The sequence below is a fragment of the Cucurbita maxima genome, unplaced genomic scaffold (genome assembly GCF_002738345.1).
Source record: "Cucurbita maxima cultivar Rimu unplaced genomic scaffold, Cmax_1.0 Cma_Scf00035, whole genome shotgun sequence".
Taxonomy (NCBI): domain Eukaryota; kingdom Viridiplantae; phylum Streptophyta; class Magnoliopsida; order Cucurbitales; family Cucurbitaceae; genus Cucurbita; species Cucurbita maxima.
Window position 1 is genome coordinate 322,401 of NW_019272051.1, and position 15,947 is coordinate 338,347.

Here is a 15,947-nt window from a genome sequence, read left to right on the forward strand (position 1 = left end):
GGGGGGGGGGGGGGGGGGGGGGGGGGGGGGGGGGGGGGGGGGGGGGGGGGGGGGGGGGGGGGGGGGGGGGGGGGGGGGGGGGGGGGGGGGGGGGTGGATTGTAAGATCTTACATTGGTTTGAGAGGGGGAACAAAACATTTTTTATAAGAGTGTGGAAACCTCTCCCTAGCATATGTGTTTTAAAAACCTTGAGGGGAAACTTGAAAAGGAAAGCTCAAAGAGGACAATATCTGCTAGCGGTGGGTTTGAGATAGTTACATTGTCCGTTTTTTCCTTGTCTTTTGTGCCAAGGAAAAAACCTCTTCTACTGCACCTTCCCTTTTTTTCATTTTTCCTTTTTTAATTTATAAACATAGCTGTATATTAATGGTTCCTATTCCCAACCTTGGCCTATTTGAGCTTTTTTACTTGCTCATTTGTGGCTATCAAAAAGTGATCTTTATATGGGCTGTCGTCTTGTTGAACAATATAAATATTTACACCTAAAAAGGACCTCTGAAATTGAATCTGATATCATCAATCTTCCGACTGCTAGCCCTTTGGGATAGCATGGTTGAAATCATTGTTGTCTTTATGATACAGTGACATATAACTAATTCCATGTGACATATGATACAGTTGGATGCCTTGACTCATCAATTTTTTGATGAGCTTCGTGATCCAAATACCCGACTGCCCAATGGACGCTTCCTTCCACCGCTATTCAACTTTAAGGCTAATGGTATGGTCACAAATAATTTATTTCTATCCAATTGTTGTAGTAGACATGCTCTAATTAATCTTCTGCATTTAATGTTGTTGTGGCTACTGCTGCTGCTGCTTCATTTGACTAGAATTGAAGGGTGTGGCTGTTGAGATATTGGGGAAATTGATACCAGAACATGCAAGAAAACAGTGTCCATTTCTTGGGTTGTGAATTTGATTAGAAACGTAACCATTTCACCGGTGGTGTCGTGTTGACAACAAAAGCTACAACGTCCGAGTCTGTGCTATTCCTTCTGTTTGCTGCTATGAGTATATCTCTGTATTACCTTACCTACTTCTACCTTGTTTTGAAAGAGCAGATCTAGATATGTTCTTAATGAATGGGTAACAACTCTCTCTATATCTAATGTTCCATGTGTATCGAATTCGGGTTCGGGTGTTTTAATGTGTATTAGGATTTGGACGTAGTTAAGGTGAAGTTGGCAGCGGATTTCTTGGTCCGGCTGCCCTTGACGAAACTGGCAACCTTTTTATCTCCATGTGCAGATGATGATGATATGATATGATGTATCTACTTCCTCTTGTACTCTTTTATGAACATGGACTTTCATCTTCTTCTTTCTGCTCCTCACTCGCATCTTTTCTTTGCCCCCACACCCTCAGACCAGAAGGGCCCATAATGTATATACATTCTTGTTTGGATTATATTTTAAAACCACTTTCCCTTGCCCAGAGGACTCTGTTGCCTTGTAAACTCGGTAAAGCGGCTGGATGATCTACTCCTCTCTTTTATGATCGAGCTTCTTCGCTCCTAAACCTGTCGATTTAGCTGCATCGCTCCTGGACTTCTATTACTCGGGTTCTTTCACTGGGGTTTCACTATTCTTTTACGAGGTAAATAAATAGGTGTTTTCATTTTCGGACTGATTGAACGAGGTAAAGCGTTTTTGCTCCTCTCCTCCGTTACGTGGTTGTTTGTATTTCATTTGATTCTTCTTTTTCAAAAGGAAATGTAAGGAATCAAGAAAGCTTTCTTTTCACTTCTTTTTTGAGTTTTCTCCTTTTAATTCCTTTGTTCTCTGGTTGAATCCACCATGGTGGCAAAGCTTTAATGCTATCACTTACATGGGGAGTAATCGGTCTGAAGTGACTTTGAACCAAGCTTTTCCATTGCAAAGTGCTTTTCTTGCTACACCACATGTTTGAAATTTTATCATGTATAATTAGGCTCGATTTATGTAATTGAAGATTGAATCAATTTTTTCTAGATCTAACCGTGCTCAATTGAAAGATTTTAAACTAAAACAATGGACAACCAATTAATATAATATAATGAACGAACTCATTATCTTATAAAATACTAGCTTTTAGAAAAGGACGAGATCTATAAAAACGAACCATAGAGTAATTTGTGAGGCCAACTAAAAGGTTGTGATTCTCATATGCCCTTCAATATCATAATGGTCCCTACATAAATTATAACTTGAAACCTTAAAAATAATACTACAAAATTAAAAATATACAATGAAATGTCACTACCGAGAATAATATTCTAACAAGCTAACCTATTCCAGAGTAATTAAAGCTCCACTTGAAGTAGTTTAAAGTAACTAGAACGATGTAGCTTTTTACTATACATAGCTATTTACTATTTATGACAATTTATATTATATGTCATGTACCAAATATAGTTTTATTATGTATAATCGTTGACTCAGTTATAAATAAGCAGCAGGCTCCATAACCTAACAATTCTCCCACTTGGAGATTGATCCAGTCAACCAAGATTTTCATTCTCAAACGATCATGAATATCTTCACTGCACCATACCAATTGAGGTTTTGCACAACCTCAATATTCCAACATCAACACATTTTGTCAACATGTTTGCTGGATTCTTTGCACCATCTATCTTCTCAAAACGCACCACCATCTTCCACTAACTTGCAAGTGAAATGGTATCATCTTTCGTGTTTTATCTTTAAATGATAGACCGGGTTCCTCACCAACTGTATGACACTTTGACTATCTCTATAAAGAATCTTTTCGTGCTGCTTCTTGCCCAATTCTTCCAGATAGTCAGTCATCCATATCGTCTTCTTTTCAGCTTCAACTATTTCCACGTACTCAGCCTCAGTACAACGCATTTTTGAAGCCTAGACGTCCCATCATCCATGGCTTGCTCCTACTTTGTTGTATCCTCCAACTGTAGGGCCTCATCAAAGGGCTCTAATTCCCTTTCATCAGCAACAGATAGTGTAATGAAGGTACATACATATCTGGTACTCTGATAGTACAGGATGATTTTCTCAACACCGGTTCAGGTGTCACTTGCTCTACTACTGGTTCCTCTGCAACAATCTCAGAAGTTTGCTGAGTATCTGCTATAAGATCACTAGGTGATTTTTTCCGCAACTCAACCTCAACTCCCACTTGCTTTGTTGTCTTGGAACCTTGCTCCACATCTGGTTCCTCAGTAGTAGTCTCAGGAGTTTCTTGAGTATCTGCTACAACATCACTAGGTGAGTTTCCCTGCAACTCAAGCTCAACTCCTACTTGCTTCGTGGTCTTGGAACCTTGCTTCACATCTGGTTCCTCAGCAATAGTCTCAGGAGTTTCATGAGTATTTGCTACAATATCACTAAGTGAGTTTTCCTTAACTCAAGCTCAACTCCCACTTGCTTCGTCAAACCTTGCTTCACATCTGGTTCCATTTCCAACCGCACTTTCTTCAATTCTCTGGCAGTTCTTGTGAAGCTAACTCGTTTCTACTTGCTCATAACATAGTTCTCACAATGACCCACATCAACAGATTTCAGACCTTCTAAAACTCCTTTCGCAGTCAGTGTCTTCATTCCTTTCACGCTCATATGTCCAAGTCTAGTGTCATATACTTGAATTTGAAGCACTCTCAGCAACAACAGCTATGTTCATACACCCTGCAGTGGTATATAAGGTTCCAGATTTTGAGCCACGTGCTACCTCCGTAGCACCCTTCATAATCTTCCACGAACTCTTCCCTAACTTTGTTGCATAACCTGTGCTGTCCAATTGACAAATAGAGATCAGGTTTTCTTGAGATCAGAAATATATCTGACATTCTTTAATGTCCACTGATTTTTTGCCGGAGTTTTTATGCAGACATCTTCTTTTTCTTTAATCTCCAAATCTTTGTTGTCGGCAAGATACACCTTCTCGGAATTTCCAGACTTGAAATTCTGGAACAACTCTTTATTTGGAGATGAATGAAAAGATGCACCTGAATCCAAAATCCAGGATTCAATCGAACTGTCAACGCTGAGGATTAGAGCATCCCCAATGTCTTCTGCTGAATTTATAGAATCATCATCCTCTCCAGATTTGTGATTCTGCTTCCTCTTTGGTCTTGTACAACCTGTCCGAAAGTGACCTTTTTCTCCACAATTCCAACACGTTACATTTGTCTATTTGGAAATTTTCTCGGTTCTTTGATTTTGATCGCCCTTTGTTTGGGCCCTTCGGTTTACTTCTTCCTCGTTGGTCAACATTGAGAGCACTACCAGATGAATTTCTAATTTCTCGTATGTGAATACTTTCGCTGAGAACTACATCTCAAATTTCATCGAACTTCAGTTTATTAGATCCTCGCGAACTGCTGATTGCGACAACAACAGTATCCCACGACTCGGGTAAAGATGACATCAAAATCAATGCTTTAATTTCATCCTCGAAATTAATTTCCACCGAACTCAGTTAACTTACGATCATATTGAATTCATTTATATGATCAACAACAGATCCACCTTTAGACATCTGTATATTGAACAATCTCCACATCAAATACACCTTATTCATAACCGACGATTTTTCGTACATATTCAACAGCACCTTCAACAGATTTGATGTTGTCTTCTCCTTGATGATATTGAACGCCACGTTTCTGGATAGCGTCACCTGGATCAGCCCTAAGGCTTGTCGATCCTTGAGCTTCCACTGCTCCGTGGTCATGGTATCCGGCATCACCCCCAACAAGGGATCGTGAAGACCTTTTTGATACAGATAATCTTCAATCTACATTTTCAAGAAACCGAAATTGAATCCATCACACTTCTCAATTCCAATCTTTGAACTTTCCATCTTCACAGATCGTGGTGACTTCTGCCTAGCTCTGATACCAGTTGTTAGGATCGCACAACAACGCACACACTCGATCTAAATGAACACAAAAAACAGGATAGAGAAAATGCAAGAAGAACTCTGACTAAATGATTTATAGAGAATATAGAAAGTACATTTTCAGAGCTATGGTATGGTTTAGCTTACTATATTTAGCTTTACCAGATATAACTATCTCCTATACCATATATAGTTTTACCCGATATAGTTTTTACTATACATAGCTATTTACTATTTATCTCCTATCCCATCACAATTTACTCATTTACCAAATACAGCAGCTTTACTAACTAGCATCTCCATAACCTAACAATAACCTAACAAAACATGAGTTGCAAATGAGTTCATTTAATGCAACTCTATTTTGTTGTCATCTTCGAACAACATCAAGTCCTTCTGGTATGATTAGAATGCCTTATTTTGTATCACTCTTACACATGATCGACTAGAACACCCGACTAAAATCACAAGAAATCATAAAAACAATTGTTTAAATCCTACAAAAATAATTTTACATCACAAACTAGAAAACTAGAGAAAAAATCTATAATGTGTCCATTTTCCCAACTAAAAAATGATCTCTATCACTAAAGTAGGACAAATAACTAATCTAGCTAGGAAGGTGACCGTTTTCACCAATCTTAAGAACGTGTTCTATCTTTTTAGTCCTGCACAAATTTAATCAACAATTCAAAGCGCGTTGGGATTGTTATGAATCTTAAAATCATTCTGAATTTTAAACAGCATCCATCATTGTTTATAAGCCTGTAAATCATTCTGAGTTCATATGTTGAATCATTTATTCAAGGATTTGATGTCACTCTAAATCTTTCATAGCTTGTTGAGATCATCATGATAGAATGCCATAATGTAATATGAGAAGAGTCGATAAAGAAATTAAGCAAACAACTAATCAAACTTAACTTTTGACTCATAAACGAGGCATCGAAGGCTCCAAATGTTATTGATCTCAGACGAGTAGTCGAAATCATCTCAAGTATGGATAACATATTTTGAAATACATATATTAGCCCTTGAAGCATATTATTATTTGGTTTATTCAAGCATTTTGATAAACAAGCATCACCCCAATACACCCTCTTCCTATACATTGGAAGCCTAATAACTTGAAGATGCAAGTACCTCTAACAAGGAAGCAATAAATTGCATCTGGGTATCTTCATCTATAGTTAAGAAGAGAGGAACATGAACAAATAGCGATTTGGTCCCGTGCTCTTCTGCATAGCGGAGGGAATGATAGTACACGTAATTGCACACGAACCGACCAGCATCGTCTGAAGTCATCACTTCATATCCCTTCTTTGCCAGTGTCTTGGTTATTTCCTCCACTGGAAGAGAACTCTGCAAGCCAGAGTTGGGTAAGAAATCAGGAAAAGAAGAAAACACATTCAAGACATGCTTCAAGAATTTAAGACCATCAATGATAGTAATAAGAACCAGCTGAAAGGGTGCTACTTTTACTAATCAAAGATTATGCCATATGTGTAACAGCTCAAACCCACCGCTAGCACCATTAGCAGATATTGTCTTCTTTGGACTTTTCCTTCCGAGCTTCTCTTCAAGGTTTTAAAATGCATATGCTAGGGAAAAGTTTCCACGTCCTTGTAAAGAATGCTTCGTTCCCCTCTCCAATCAATCTAGGATCTCACAATCCACCCCCCTTCGAGGCTAGCGTCCTCGCTGGCACTCATTCTTCTCTCCAATCGATGTGAGATCTCACAATCCACCCCCCTTTAGGCCCAGCGTCCTCGCTGACACTCATTCCCCTCTCCAATCGATGTGGGATCTCACAATACACCCCCCCAAGATGATTCAATCATTAAAATGTTTTGATGTTGTACCACCAACTTTGGTAAGAGAACGGACACAGATAACACACAGATAACACTCATTCCCCTCTCCAATGATGTGGGATCTCACAATACACCCCCCAAGATGATTCAATCATTAAAATGTTTTGATGTTGTACCACCAACTTCGGTAAGAGAACGGACACAGATAACACACAATTGGGACACATTGAGATGAATTACATTTGAATATTGTCATACATTTCAATATTTTCACGAATGCATGCTTTTAGAAAAAGACAATTAACTATTATCAAAGATCCGATCCTAAAACATATACTCATAAAACATTGCTCCTCTAATGTGTTCGATAAGTGTCAAACATGAGCATTACTTAACTAGTTAAAGCATATGTCATCAGCCAAAAGATTGGAGGTTCAAATCTCCACCCCATAATGTGTTCAATAAATGCTAACCTGAGCATAACTTAACTGGTTAACACATATATTCTCGACTAAGAGATCAGATGTTCAAATTCTTCCCCCACATACGGTTGTACTAAAAAGAATTTGGTGTTCAATTAGTGCAATGTGTTTGATAAGTGCTGTATATATGTGTTTCAAGTGCTCTCTCAATATTGTTTTACACATTTTTGACAAATATCAAAGAATTAGAGTGTTCAGTATGTTCAAATCCTAACCAAAGTGTTCTTGCTTCATAGGAGCCGACTAACCCTCAAATTTCAACAGATGCTGATATCTCAGCCTCTGTATTTTGTAAAAGAGAAACAAAATCTGGTTCTCAACGCAGAAAAACAACTCAAGCACTAAGGCATTCCCTAAAGTTTAATATACTCAGAAAAATGGCCTCCAAAAGACATAAATTTCATCCTACCTCTCGTGTACGTGAAATTTCACCATCCTCTGGTACAATTGGTTCTTTCTGCAGTAGATGAAAGTAAAATACCAAATGATCAAACTCCCAGAAAAATAGATGCAAACTAAACCCACAGGATTAAGAGATAAACACCGATTAACCAAATTATATACCTGAGGCTTCCATCCCATTTCATCAGGACAACGAAAAGTGGCTTCGTTAAAAGCTTGACGTTCGATAGCAAACCTCGAAGCACCACTATTAACTCCCAAGTGAAGCTGAAGCAAGAACAGTAACAATTTGTAAGTCATCACTCAGAACAGTTTTAACATGATGCAACGCACAAACTTGAGTAAGTTCCACTTTAAGATTTGCAGTTTCTTTTGTCATAAATCACAGTTAAGCGAAGGAAATGGTAAATGAACACAGATTAATGCATCCTGAACTCTTAAGGATTGAGGTAGGTGCAGGAATAGCTAACCCAGATGATTCTTCTGGAATTAGTGGGTTCAGGGCCCTTCCCCTCTATTGCAGATTGCAACGTTTTATACAGCGCATCAAGAGCTCCACGTCCGGCAGTCTCAAGAATGCTGCAACTCCCAAGAGTTAGAGCTTCAGGCAAACCATTCTTCTCCATATACTTCATGAGATTGTTCACTGCCGCCTCAGTTGGATTCTCAGAAACTCCATGGAACTTCTTAAACCCCGTTACATGAATGATAACCGATGGAGGCCCTTCCGACCCCATTTACCAACGATCTGTTCTAAGCAACAGCGCTAATACAGAGAGAATTTCAAAGAGAAAAGTGTCCTCAACAATCTGCAAGATACGAACATATCAAAATCAAACTTACCTAAGAAATCAAACAAATCGAGAAACAAAAAAAAGATCCAGTGCCTAAAACTACATAACAATAGAATAAAAGTAACGATCCGTGTAAAAGTTCATAAACTCCGGATGAAAACGAAAACAGAAAAGCTGAAGGGCAAGGAATTAATTCGCGATTGAGATGCTAAGCTAAAACGGAACTGAATCAGAACCGAAAGATGAACAGAGACAGAAATTATTCATGAATCTACCAATCGGTTGATACAAAAAGCAGAAAAAAAGGATGGAAAATGGAATTCAGACACGTTTACCTGTAAAAGATCGGAGAAGGCAAAAAACCTGAGGCACCAGTCTTATCTATTCCTTGCACACAGTAGACGAGGATCAAGATATTAGAGACCAAAACAAAGGGATTAAATAGCTTAGTAGAGAACGTGGAGAAGGTGGGAGTTGAAGGCTCCGCATCCAAACGCCAAAACCCAAATTATTGCTCTCATTATTCATTTAATAATGATGTGGGGCACACCCATTTTTTGGATAACATAATTCATAATGTGTTTCCGCAATGGTACCATATCGTCGTCAACGTAAGCTCTCGTGACTTTGCTTTGAGTTTCTCATAAAGTCTTATACCAATGTAGATGTATTCCTTACTTATAATGCGCGAACGACAGGGATCTGATTGTTGGTCTGTTTTAGAAAGCAAAAATCAGGTCTTGTCTGAAAGAGGTAGGATTCCCGATAAATTCTTCCATTTCCTTCGACTCTAGTAAAAATCCAAAAAAGAAAGAAAGTCAAATATAGATTGAGATGAAGAATCCTAGAACAAAATGATCTAGCCAGAATGACCATCGCACTGATTAGAATGAACGATTCATAAATATAAAGAACAAAGAACAAAATTCTATGGGGTTCGAAAGAAGAAAAATCCGAAGAGTCTGGATTGAATGGAGATTTCTTCACTTTGTGAAACGCCTTTTGGCAATCCTCCTTCCCTGTGTCTATCTTTTCTTCAAAAGGCGGGGTGTGGGGCAATCCTCAACAATTCTCCCCGAACAAAGTACGCTATAGAGCCTCCCCTAGGGCCTATGGAGCCCTCGAACAGCCTCCCCTTAATCGAGGCTTGACTCATCTTTTGGAGTCTTCGAACAAAGTACACTCTTTGTTCGACACTTTAGTCACCTTTGACTTTGAGGATTTTATTGACATGACTAAGTTTAGGGCACGACTCTGATACCATGTTAGAAATCACGACTCTCCACAATAGTATGATATTGTCTACTTTGAGCATAAACTCTCATGGCTTTGCTTTGAGCTTCCTCAAAAGGTCTCGTACCAATGGAGATAGTATTCATTGCTTATGAACTCAATGAACCCCATCATTCCCTAAATTAGCTAATGTGGGACAATCCTCAACATTCCGACCTCATCTATCCAACAGTGAAAAAATGTTTCCCATTCCCTCCATTTTCCATCTAAATGAGGAATCCCACAATTCGACAATCCAACCCAACCCAGCCCAACTAAAAAATAGAAAGTGGGTTGGATTGAGTTGTGAATTCTATTCGAGTGGCTCGAACCATCAACCCAACCAATCTAAAATTTTTGGATTGATTCAAAAGATACTTTCAATCTACCCCAACCTAACCCATGAACATCTCTCAAAAAAATATCATTGTTTATTAATCTAGTTAACAGGTTCATCACACATAAATAGAATAAAATAAAAAATTTAAAGTAAAATAAAACAATAAAAATAATAAAAAGTTGTCACACATCTATGAGTGTGATGTCCCACATTGGTTGAGGAGAAGAACAAAACACCATTTATAAGGGTGTGGAAACCTTCCCCTTTTAAACACGTTTTAAAGCCTTGAGGGGAAACCCGAAAGGGAAAGCTCAAAGAGGATAATATCTGCTAGCGGTGGATCTGTGTCCCACATTAGTTGAGAAGGAAAACAAAACACCATTTATAAGGGTGTGGAAACCTTCCCCTTTCAAACACATTTTAAAGCCTTGAGGGGAAGCCCGAAAGGGAAAGCTACCTGCCTTCCCCTTTCAAACACATTTTAAAGCCTTGAGGGGAAGCCCGAAAGGGAAAGCTCAAAGAGGACAATATCTGCTAGCGGTGGATCTGCCTTCCCCTTTCAAACACATTTTAAAGCCTTGAGGGGAAGCCCGAAAGGGAAAGCTCAAAGAGGACAATATCTGCTAGCGGTGGATCTGTGTCCCACATTGGTTGAGAAGGAAAACAAAACACCATTTATAAGGGTGTGGAAACCTTCCCCTTTCAAACACATTTTAAAGCCTTGAGGGGAAGCCCGAAAGGGAAAGCTCAAAGAGGACAATATTTGCTAGCGGTGGATCTGTGTCGTTACAAATGGTATCAGAGCCAAACATCAGACGATGTGCCAGCCTTCTCGCTGTTCCCTGAAGGAGGGTGGATTTGGAGGGGGGCCCACGTCGATTGGGGAAAGGAATGAGTGCCAGCGAGGATGCTGGGCCTCGAAGGGGGTGGATCTATGTCGTTACAAATGGTATCAGAGCCAAACACCAGACGATGTGCCAGCCTTCTCGCTGTTCCCTGAAGGAGGGTGGATTTGGAGGGGGGCCCACGTCGATTGGGGAAAGGAATGAGTGCCAGCGAGGATGCTGGGCCTCGAAGGGGGTGGATCTATGTCGTTACAAATGGTATCAGAGCCAAACACCAGACGATGTGCCAGCCTTCTCGCTGTTCCCTGAAGGAGGGTGGATTTGGAGGGGGGCCCACGTCGATTGGGGAAAGGAATGAGTGCCAGCGAGGATGCTGGGCCTCGAAGGGGGTGGATCTATGTCGTTACAAATGGTATCAGAGCCAAACACCAGACGATGTGCCAGCCTTCTCGCTGTTCCCTGAAGGAGGGTGGATTTGGAGGGGGGCCCACGTCGATTGGGGAAAGGAATGAGTGCCAGCGAGGATGCTGGGCCTCGAAGGGGGTGGATCTATGTCGTTACAAATGGTATCAGAGCCAAACACCAGACGATGTGCCAGCCTTCTCGCTGTTCCCTGAAGGAGGGTGGATTTGGAGGGGGGCCCACGTCGATTGGGGAAAGGAATGAGTGCCAGCGAGGATGCTGGGCCTCGAAGGGGGTGGATTGTGGTGTTCCCACATTGGTTGGGGAGGAGAACAAAATACCATTTATAAAGGTGTGGAAGCCCAAAGAGGACAACCTTTTCGAGGTCAACTGATCTCTTCAACAAATTAGATGAGTCAATTTCATTGTTTTAAGTTAGCATCAAAGTAATGTAGTGACTTCGGCATGTCGACTAAGTAACTGACTTTAATATTGGCTTGGTTGGACCTCATGCATTTTGTATATCACGTGTATTGAGATATTTTCCTGATATGATTAGTACAAACGTGTATACTATGATATTATGTACAACATTAAATTATGCGGATATGATTAGTGCGAACGTGTATACTATGATATTATGTACAACATTAAATTATGCGTCCCGTTTTTTCCTGTAGCTTCCGACAATGTGAATGTACGTTTATCGAAGGTCAGGCCAAGGAGTACATATATGAGTCAGTTCTGAGTCCCATGTGTGTGTGTGTGTGTTATGTGTGGAGGAGTACTCCACATCCAATTTTACCCGAATTGAAAAGTAAAGACCAAGGTCATGATGTTCTACAAAAGGATAGGTCCCACCGTGATTGCTCGTGTTTGCATTTATTTTTACTACAATAGTGAGGCTATTTATTGAATGTTTTTAAATACTCAAGTCACGTGTTACTTTTCTTCTCAGGTAAAGGTAAGGCACCTCTGTATAGATGGTGACGTCACTCTACATGTTACTTCTTTTTCTCGATTTTTTTTTTATGAAAAAATTTGGCAATAACATCATATAAGCCCAAAAAGTTTAGGGCATATTAAATAAAAGTTTTATAAATAATTTTATTTATTAAAAATATATATTTAAATTGAGTAATAAATCTTAATTAAATATTTAAAAATAAATAAATAGATGTTTTATGAACCTGATTTCACATATTCACCTCTCTCTCATCCTCTCGTATCTAGTGTCAATTCCCGCTTAGGATTAGTTTCTCTTTTGGCCTTAGATCACGAGAATTTGACTTGTCCGTGCTTTTTACCATCAGAGTCTTTCCTTTCGTAGGATCGTGAACCTTCTCATATGCTCTTTGATAAAAGGACTTTGTTGACCTAGGGTCTCTAATAGCCAAGCAAGACATCGATCTATTTTGCCAACTTCATCTCGTATTTCTCCTCGGAGTGAGACTTTTGTGGTTGAGGCCGTGGAGACTTGTCGTCTCGTGTCCTCCATGAATGGCGGTCTTGGTAGGAGTCATCTTCATTAGAGTTAATGTCTACCAATCTCGTGCTCGTCCTTTCGAAATTGGGTGCACAGGTCTTTAAACGTACTTTTACCCTCTCCATAGATGACACCAACTATTGATGGTAAAATCTGAATAAGATAACACATATGACTTGCACATAGCTTTAACCGTAAATTTATAGATTTAGGAAGAAGATGACGACCTACAAAAAAGAGAAGCTCTCCACATCGTTATGGTGCTTGTCAAACATACTCGGATGCTTAAGTTAGAAAGTGGAAGATTACAGTAAGCCAAGAGTCTAAGAGTGTGGATGAATTAACTTGGGCATTCAAATTAGGGTTTGGAAACTGAATCGAGCTCATCCTCAAGTTCTCTAGGGCAGGGTATGCATTTAACTAGGGGTACATTCAACTCGATAGCTCGGACCAACTCAACCCGAATTATAAGGGTTGGGTTGGGTTGGGTTGGATTAGCATTTCGAGTAGGGTTGAGTTTATTTTTTTGAACCCGAATTGAATCGGTTCGATTTCAGGTTCGTGGTCAAAACCTTTGAGTTGACCGGAGCCAAATAAAAATATATAAAATATATTAAGAATCTTTCTATATTAATGAGTTTGCCTGGTACTGAGTATGTCTAAGGACACTCACGCCAGAATGGTACTGAGTATGTCAAATTTAATTTCATGATCTATCATTATTTTTTTTTATAACTTTAACCCATTCTCAAAAATATATTGATATTTAGTTGTCTTTTAGTTTTATGACAATGTTAAACTATGTTAATATGTTACAATTTTCGCTCGTTGTTTTTTATTCATTTTTTTCTGTGAATATATTTGTTTGTGAACTTTTAATATATTTTATCTAAGATTGTATCCAAATAATTATAAATTGTGAATAAATAAAACTAAAAAAATTTGACAACCTAACTCGAAATAAGAGGGTTGGGTTGGGTTGGGTTGTGAAAAGTTTATAGTTGGGTTACTAATTCAATCAACCTGAACTTTTGGGTTGGGTTAAAAAACTCCCCCAATCCAATCCAACCTGGACCATGTACACCCCTATATTTAACATGTCTCATTTGGAAAAATGCTAGCTTGCTCGAGGCCAAGCATGTTGGTTTGGGCATTTGGCCTAAGCTCTTATCTTCCTCGGACTCTTTTATAATTTTTTTTAAATAATTAAAAAAAAAATCGACAACACAATCCGACCCGACCCAACTTTTGTTGTGACCTCTATTAAAGTTGCTCGAGTCACCCACCCAAATCAACCCAAAATTTTAAATTAATCTAGAAGACATGAGGTTTAACATATAAACACTACATTTCTATTAATAATATAAGAGGGTCTTAAAATTAAAAATTAAAATAAAAGACACGAGGTTTAACGAATAAATATTAAATCATTGGGATAAGGTTGAAAATAAAGAAAAGGAAAATAATAATAAAAAATAAACGAATAAAAAGTTGCCAACCGAGGAGGATTTGGGTATTTGTAACGGTGACAAGTCGGTTAGCATTTCAATGCTCACAGACGATTGTGATTGGATCTTATATTCTATTTTCCAAAAGTAAGTGGGACAGAGGCGGTGATAATAAAAAAAAACCCCCAAAAGTGTAGGGCCTCATTTGTCCCTTACGATATAATGGGAGGCGTGGTCGATAAATCCAACGCTCCACATTAGTCTTATATTTTATTTTGCTTAAAATAATTTGCCACAATGTGTAAGCTGTTCTCTCATCCATGATAATGAGCCCACCACGTACAAAACGTGGTATATATATATATTATGCATATAGGTGATAGGTGTCACGGTCATGCTTGTCCAAAACATATTATTTGTGGCTACGTGTCGGATGTCCTCATCATGCTTGTTCAAGACGAGGGTGTATGACTAGTCAGCAAAATCATATCTACCTAGCAAGGGCTAAAATGTCAAAAATTGTACTGTAGGGAGATATGACTAGTTGTCAATTCTTATTAACGGGATTGGATAGCTATCAAAGTTGGGTTGTTATTTATTGGTTTTTAGCTTATAATATTGCTTTCAAATTGTTTTTTTTTTTTTTTTTTGTGCATTTTCTTGTTCATGTTTTCTAAAATATTTATCTCAAACCTGACCTAAGATTTGATCTTACGTCAAGGTTGTCTGCTAAGTTCGACTTCCATACAGTTGACTTGTTCGCTGAGTTAGAACAAGTGTTGCATAATTACTAACTTGCTGCAAAAAAAAAAAGCGATTGTGACAAGTGGTATCAAAGCCAAGTCGGCTCCTACAATTGTAGTACACAAACATATTTGTTGCAGAACAACTAGACAATTCCCAAGTTGACCGATTAGTAGAGATCAAAGTCTTACATGAATGAGATTTCCGCTAAAGCCAATAAGATCGACAAGATGACATGCCGTCTTGGAGACAATGTCTATCCGTGAATTAATGGTTAGGGTTGAAGCCCTAAAAGACAAGACCACAACTGCTGGTGTTTTCGAGTGTGGGGCTAGCTCGATCGCTTGGATGGAAGAATGCATCGAAGACTTAGACAATGCGCCACGAGCGATCGTTTAGAAGATCTAAAAAATATCTAAGGATTTGAGAGAAGCCCTTGGAGTGGTCAGGGCTAAAGTGGCAAATTTGAGTGCTAGACTAAACCTGACCATGAGAGCAGTGGGAACCAAATCCTAGTTGGGGGTGCAGTCCAATTCAACAAGATAAAGTCTCGGAGCCCAAGATCCTTCTATGGGGTTCAATATGTCAAGGCTCTAAGAACTTTATATTTGACCTTGAACACTACATTTGAGCCACAAATGTCGTGGTAGAAGAAGCGAATATCACGTTGGCAACAATGCATCAACCGACAATGCAAAGTTGTGGTGGAGATCCAAGTACATGGACATTCAAGATGATTCGTGATATGTTTGAGAAAAACAAGGTCTTAAGTTTTGTTGAGGAGTTGAAGTCATGGGCGAAGACCAAGTTCTACGGACAAAGAGTTCAAGACCTTTCCACGACCTATGCTACAACCGAACGACTGTTGAGTTTAGCATGGATTAGCCCAAGATAGAAGGCGAAACCAAGCTTCCGCAAATGAGGATAATAAAAAATTATCAACCTAATTCCCTCACCTTAGTGACATATTTGAAGGCAAAGGAGGGGAATGCAAGTCCTCCCAATAGAGAGGTAGAACTCCATGGCAGAGACCTCATAGCCAAAACAGTCACGGTCA

At 39.1% G+C, this 15,947-nt stretch overlaps 2 protein-coding genes across 3 annotated transcripts in view; one reads left to right on the forward strand and one right to left on the reverse strand.

The window, feature by feature from the left end:
- The window catches only part of LOC111467881 (shaggy-related protein kinase alpha), a 5,399-nt gene extending 4,175 nt beyond the window's left edge, over positions 1 to 1,224 (forward strand). For both annotated transcript variants that reach the window (XM_023112969.1, XM_023112970.1), the window contains exons 12-13: positions 620 to 722; positions 835 to 1,224. In XM_023112969.1, coding sequence (XP_022968737.1) covers positions 620 to 722; positions 835 to 917 — 186 coding nt within the window. In that variant the 3' untranslated portion in view covers positions 918 to 1,224. The remainder of the gene's footprint in view (positions 1 to 619; positions 723 to 834) is intronic.
- A 4,549-nt stretch (positions 1,225 to 5,773) lies between these two features.
- LOC111467918 (pyrrolidone-carboxylate peptidase) lies at positions 5,774 to 8,799 on the reverse strand. Its single transcript, XM_023113018.1, has 5 exons — positions 8,689 to 8,799; positions 8,030 to 8,368; positions 7,722 to 7,826; positions 7,567 to 7,614; positions 5,774 to 6,223 (listed from the first exon to the last, which is right to left on the reverse strand). The coding sequence occupies exons 2-5, from the start codon at positions 8,294 to 8,296 to the stop codon at positions 5,981 to 5,983; spliced, it is 663 nt and encodes a 220-aa protein (XP_022968786.1). The 5' UTR covers positions 8,297 to 8,368; positions 8,689 to 8,799; the 3' UTR covers positions 5,774 to 5,980.
- Between the last annotated feature and the right edge of the window lie 7,148 nt (positions 8,800 to 15,947).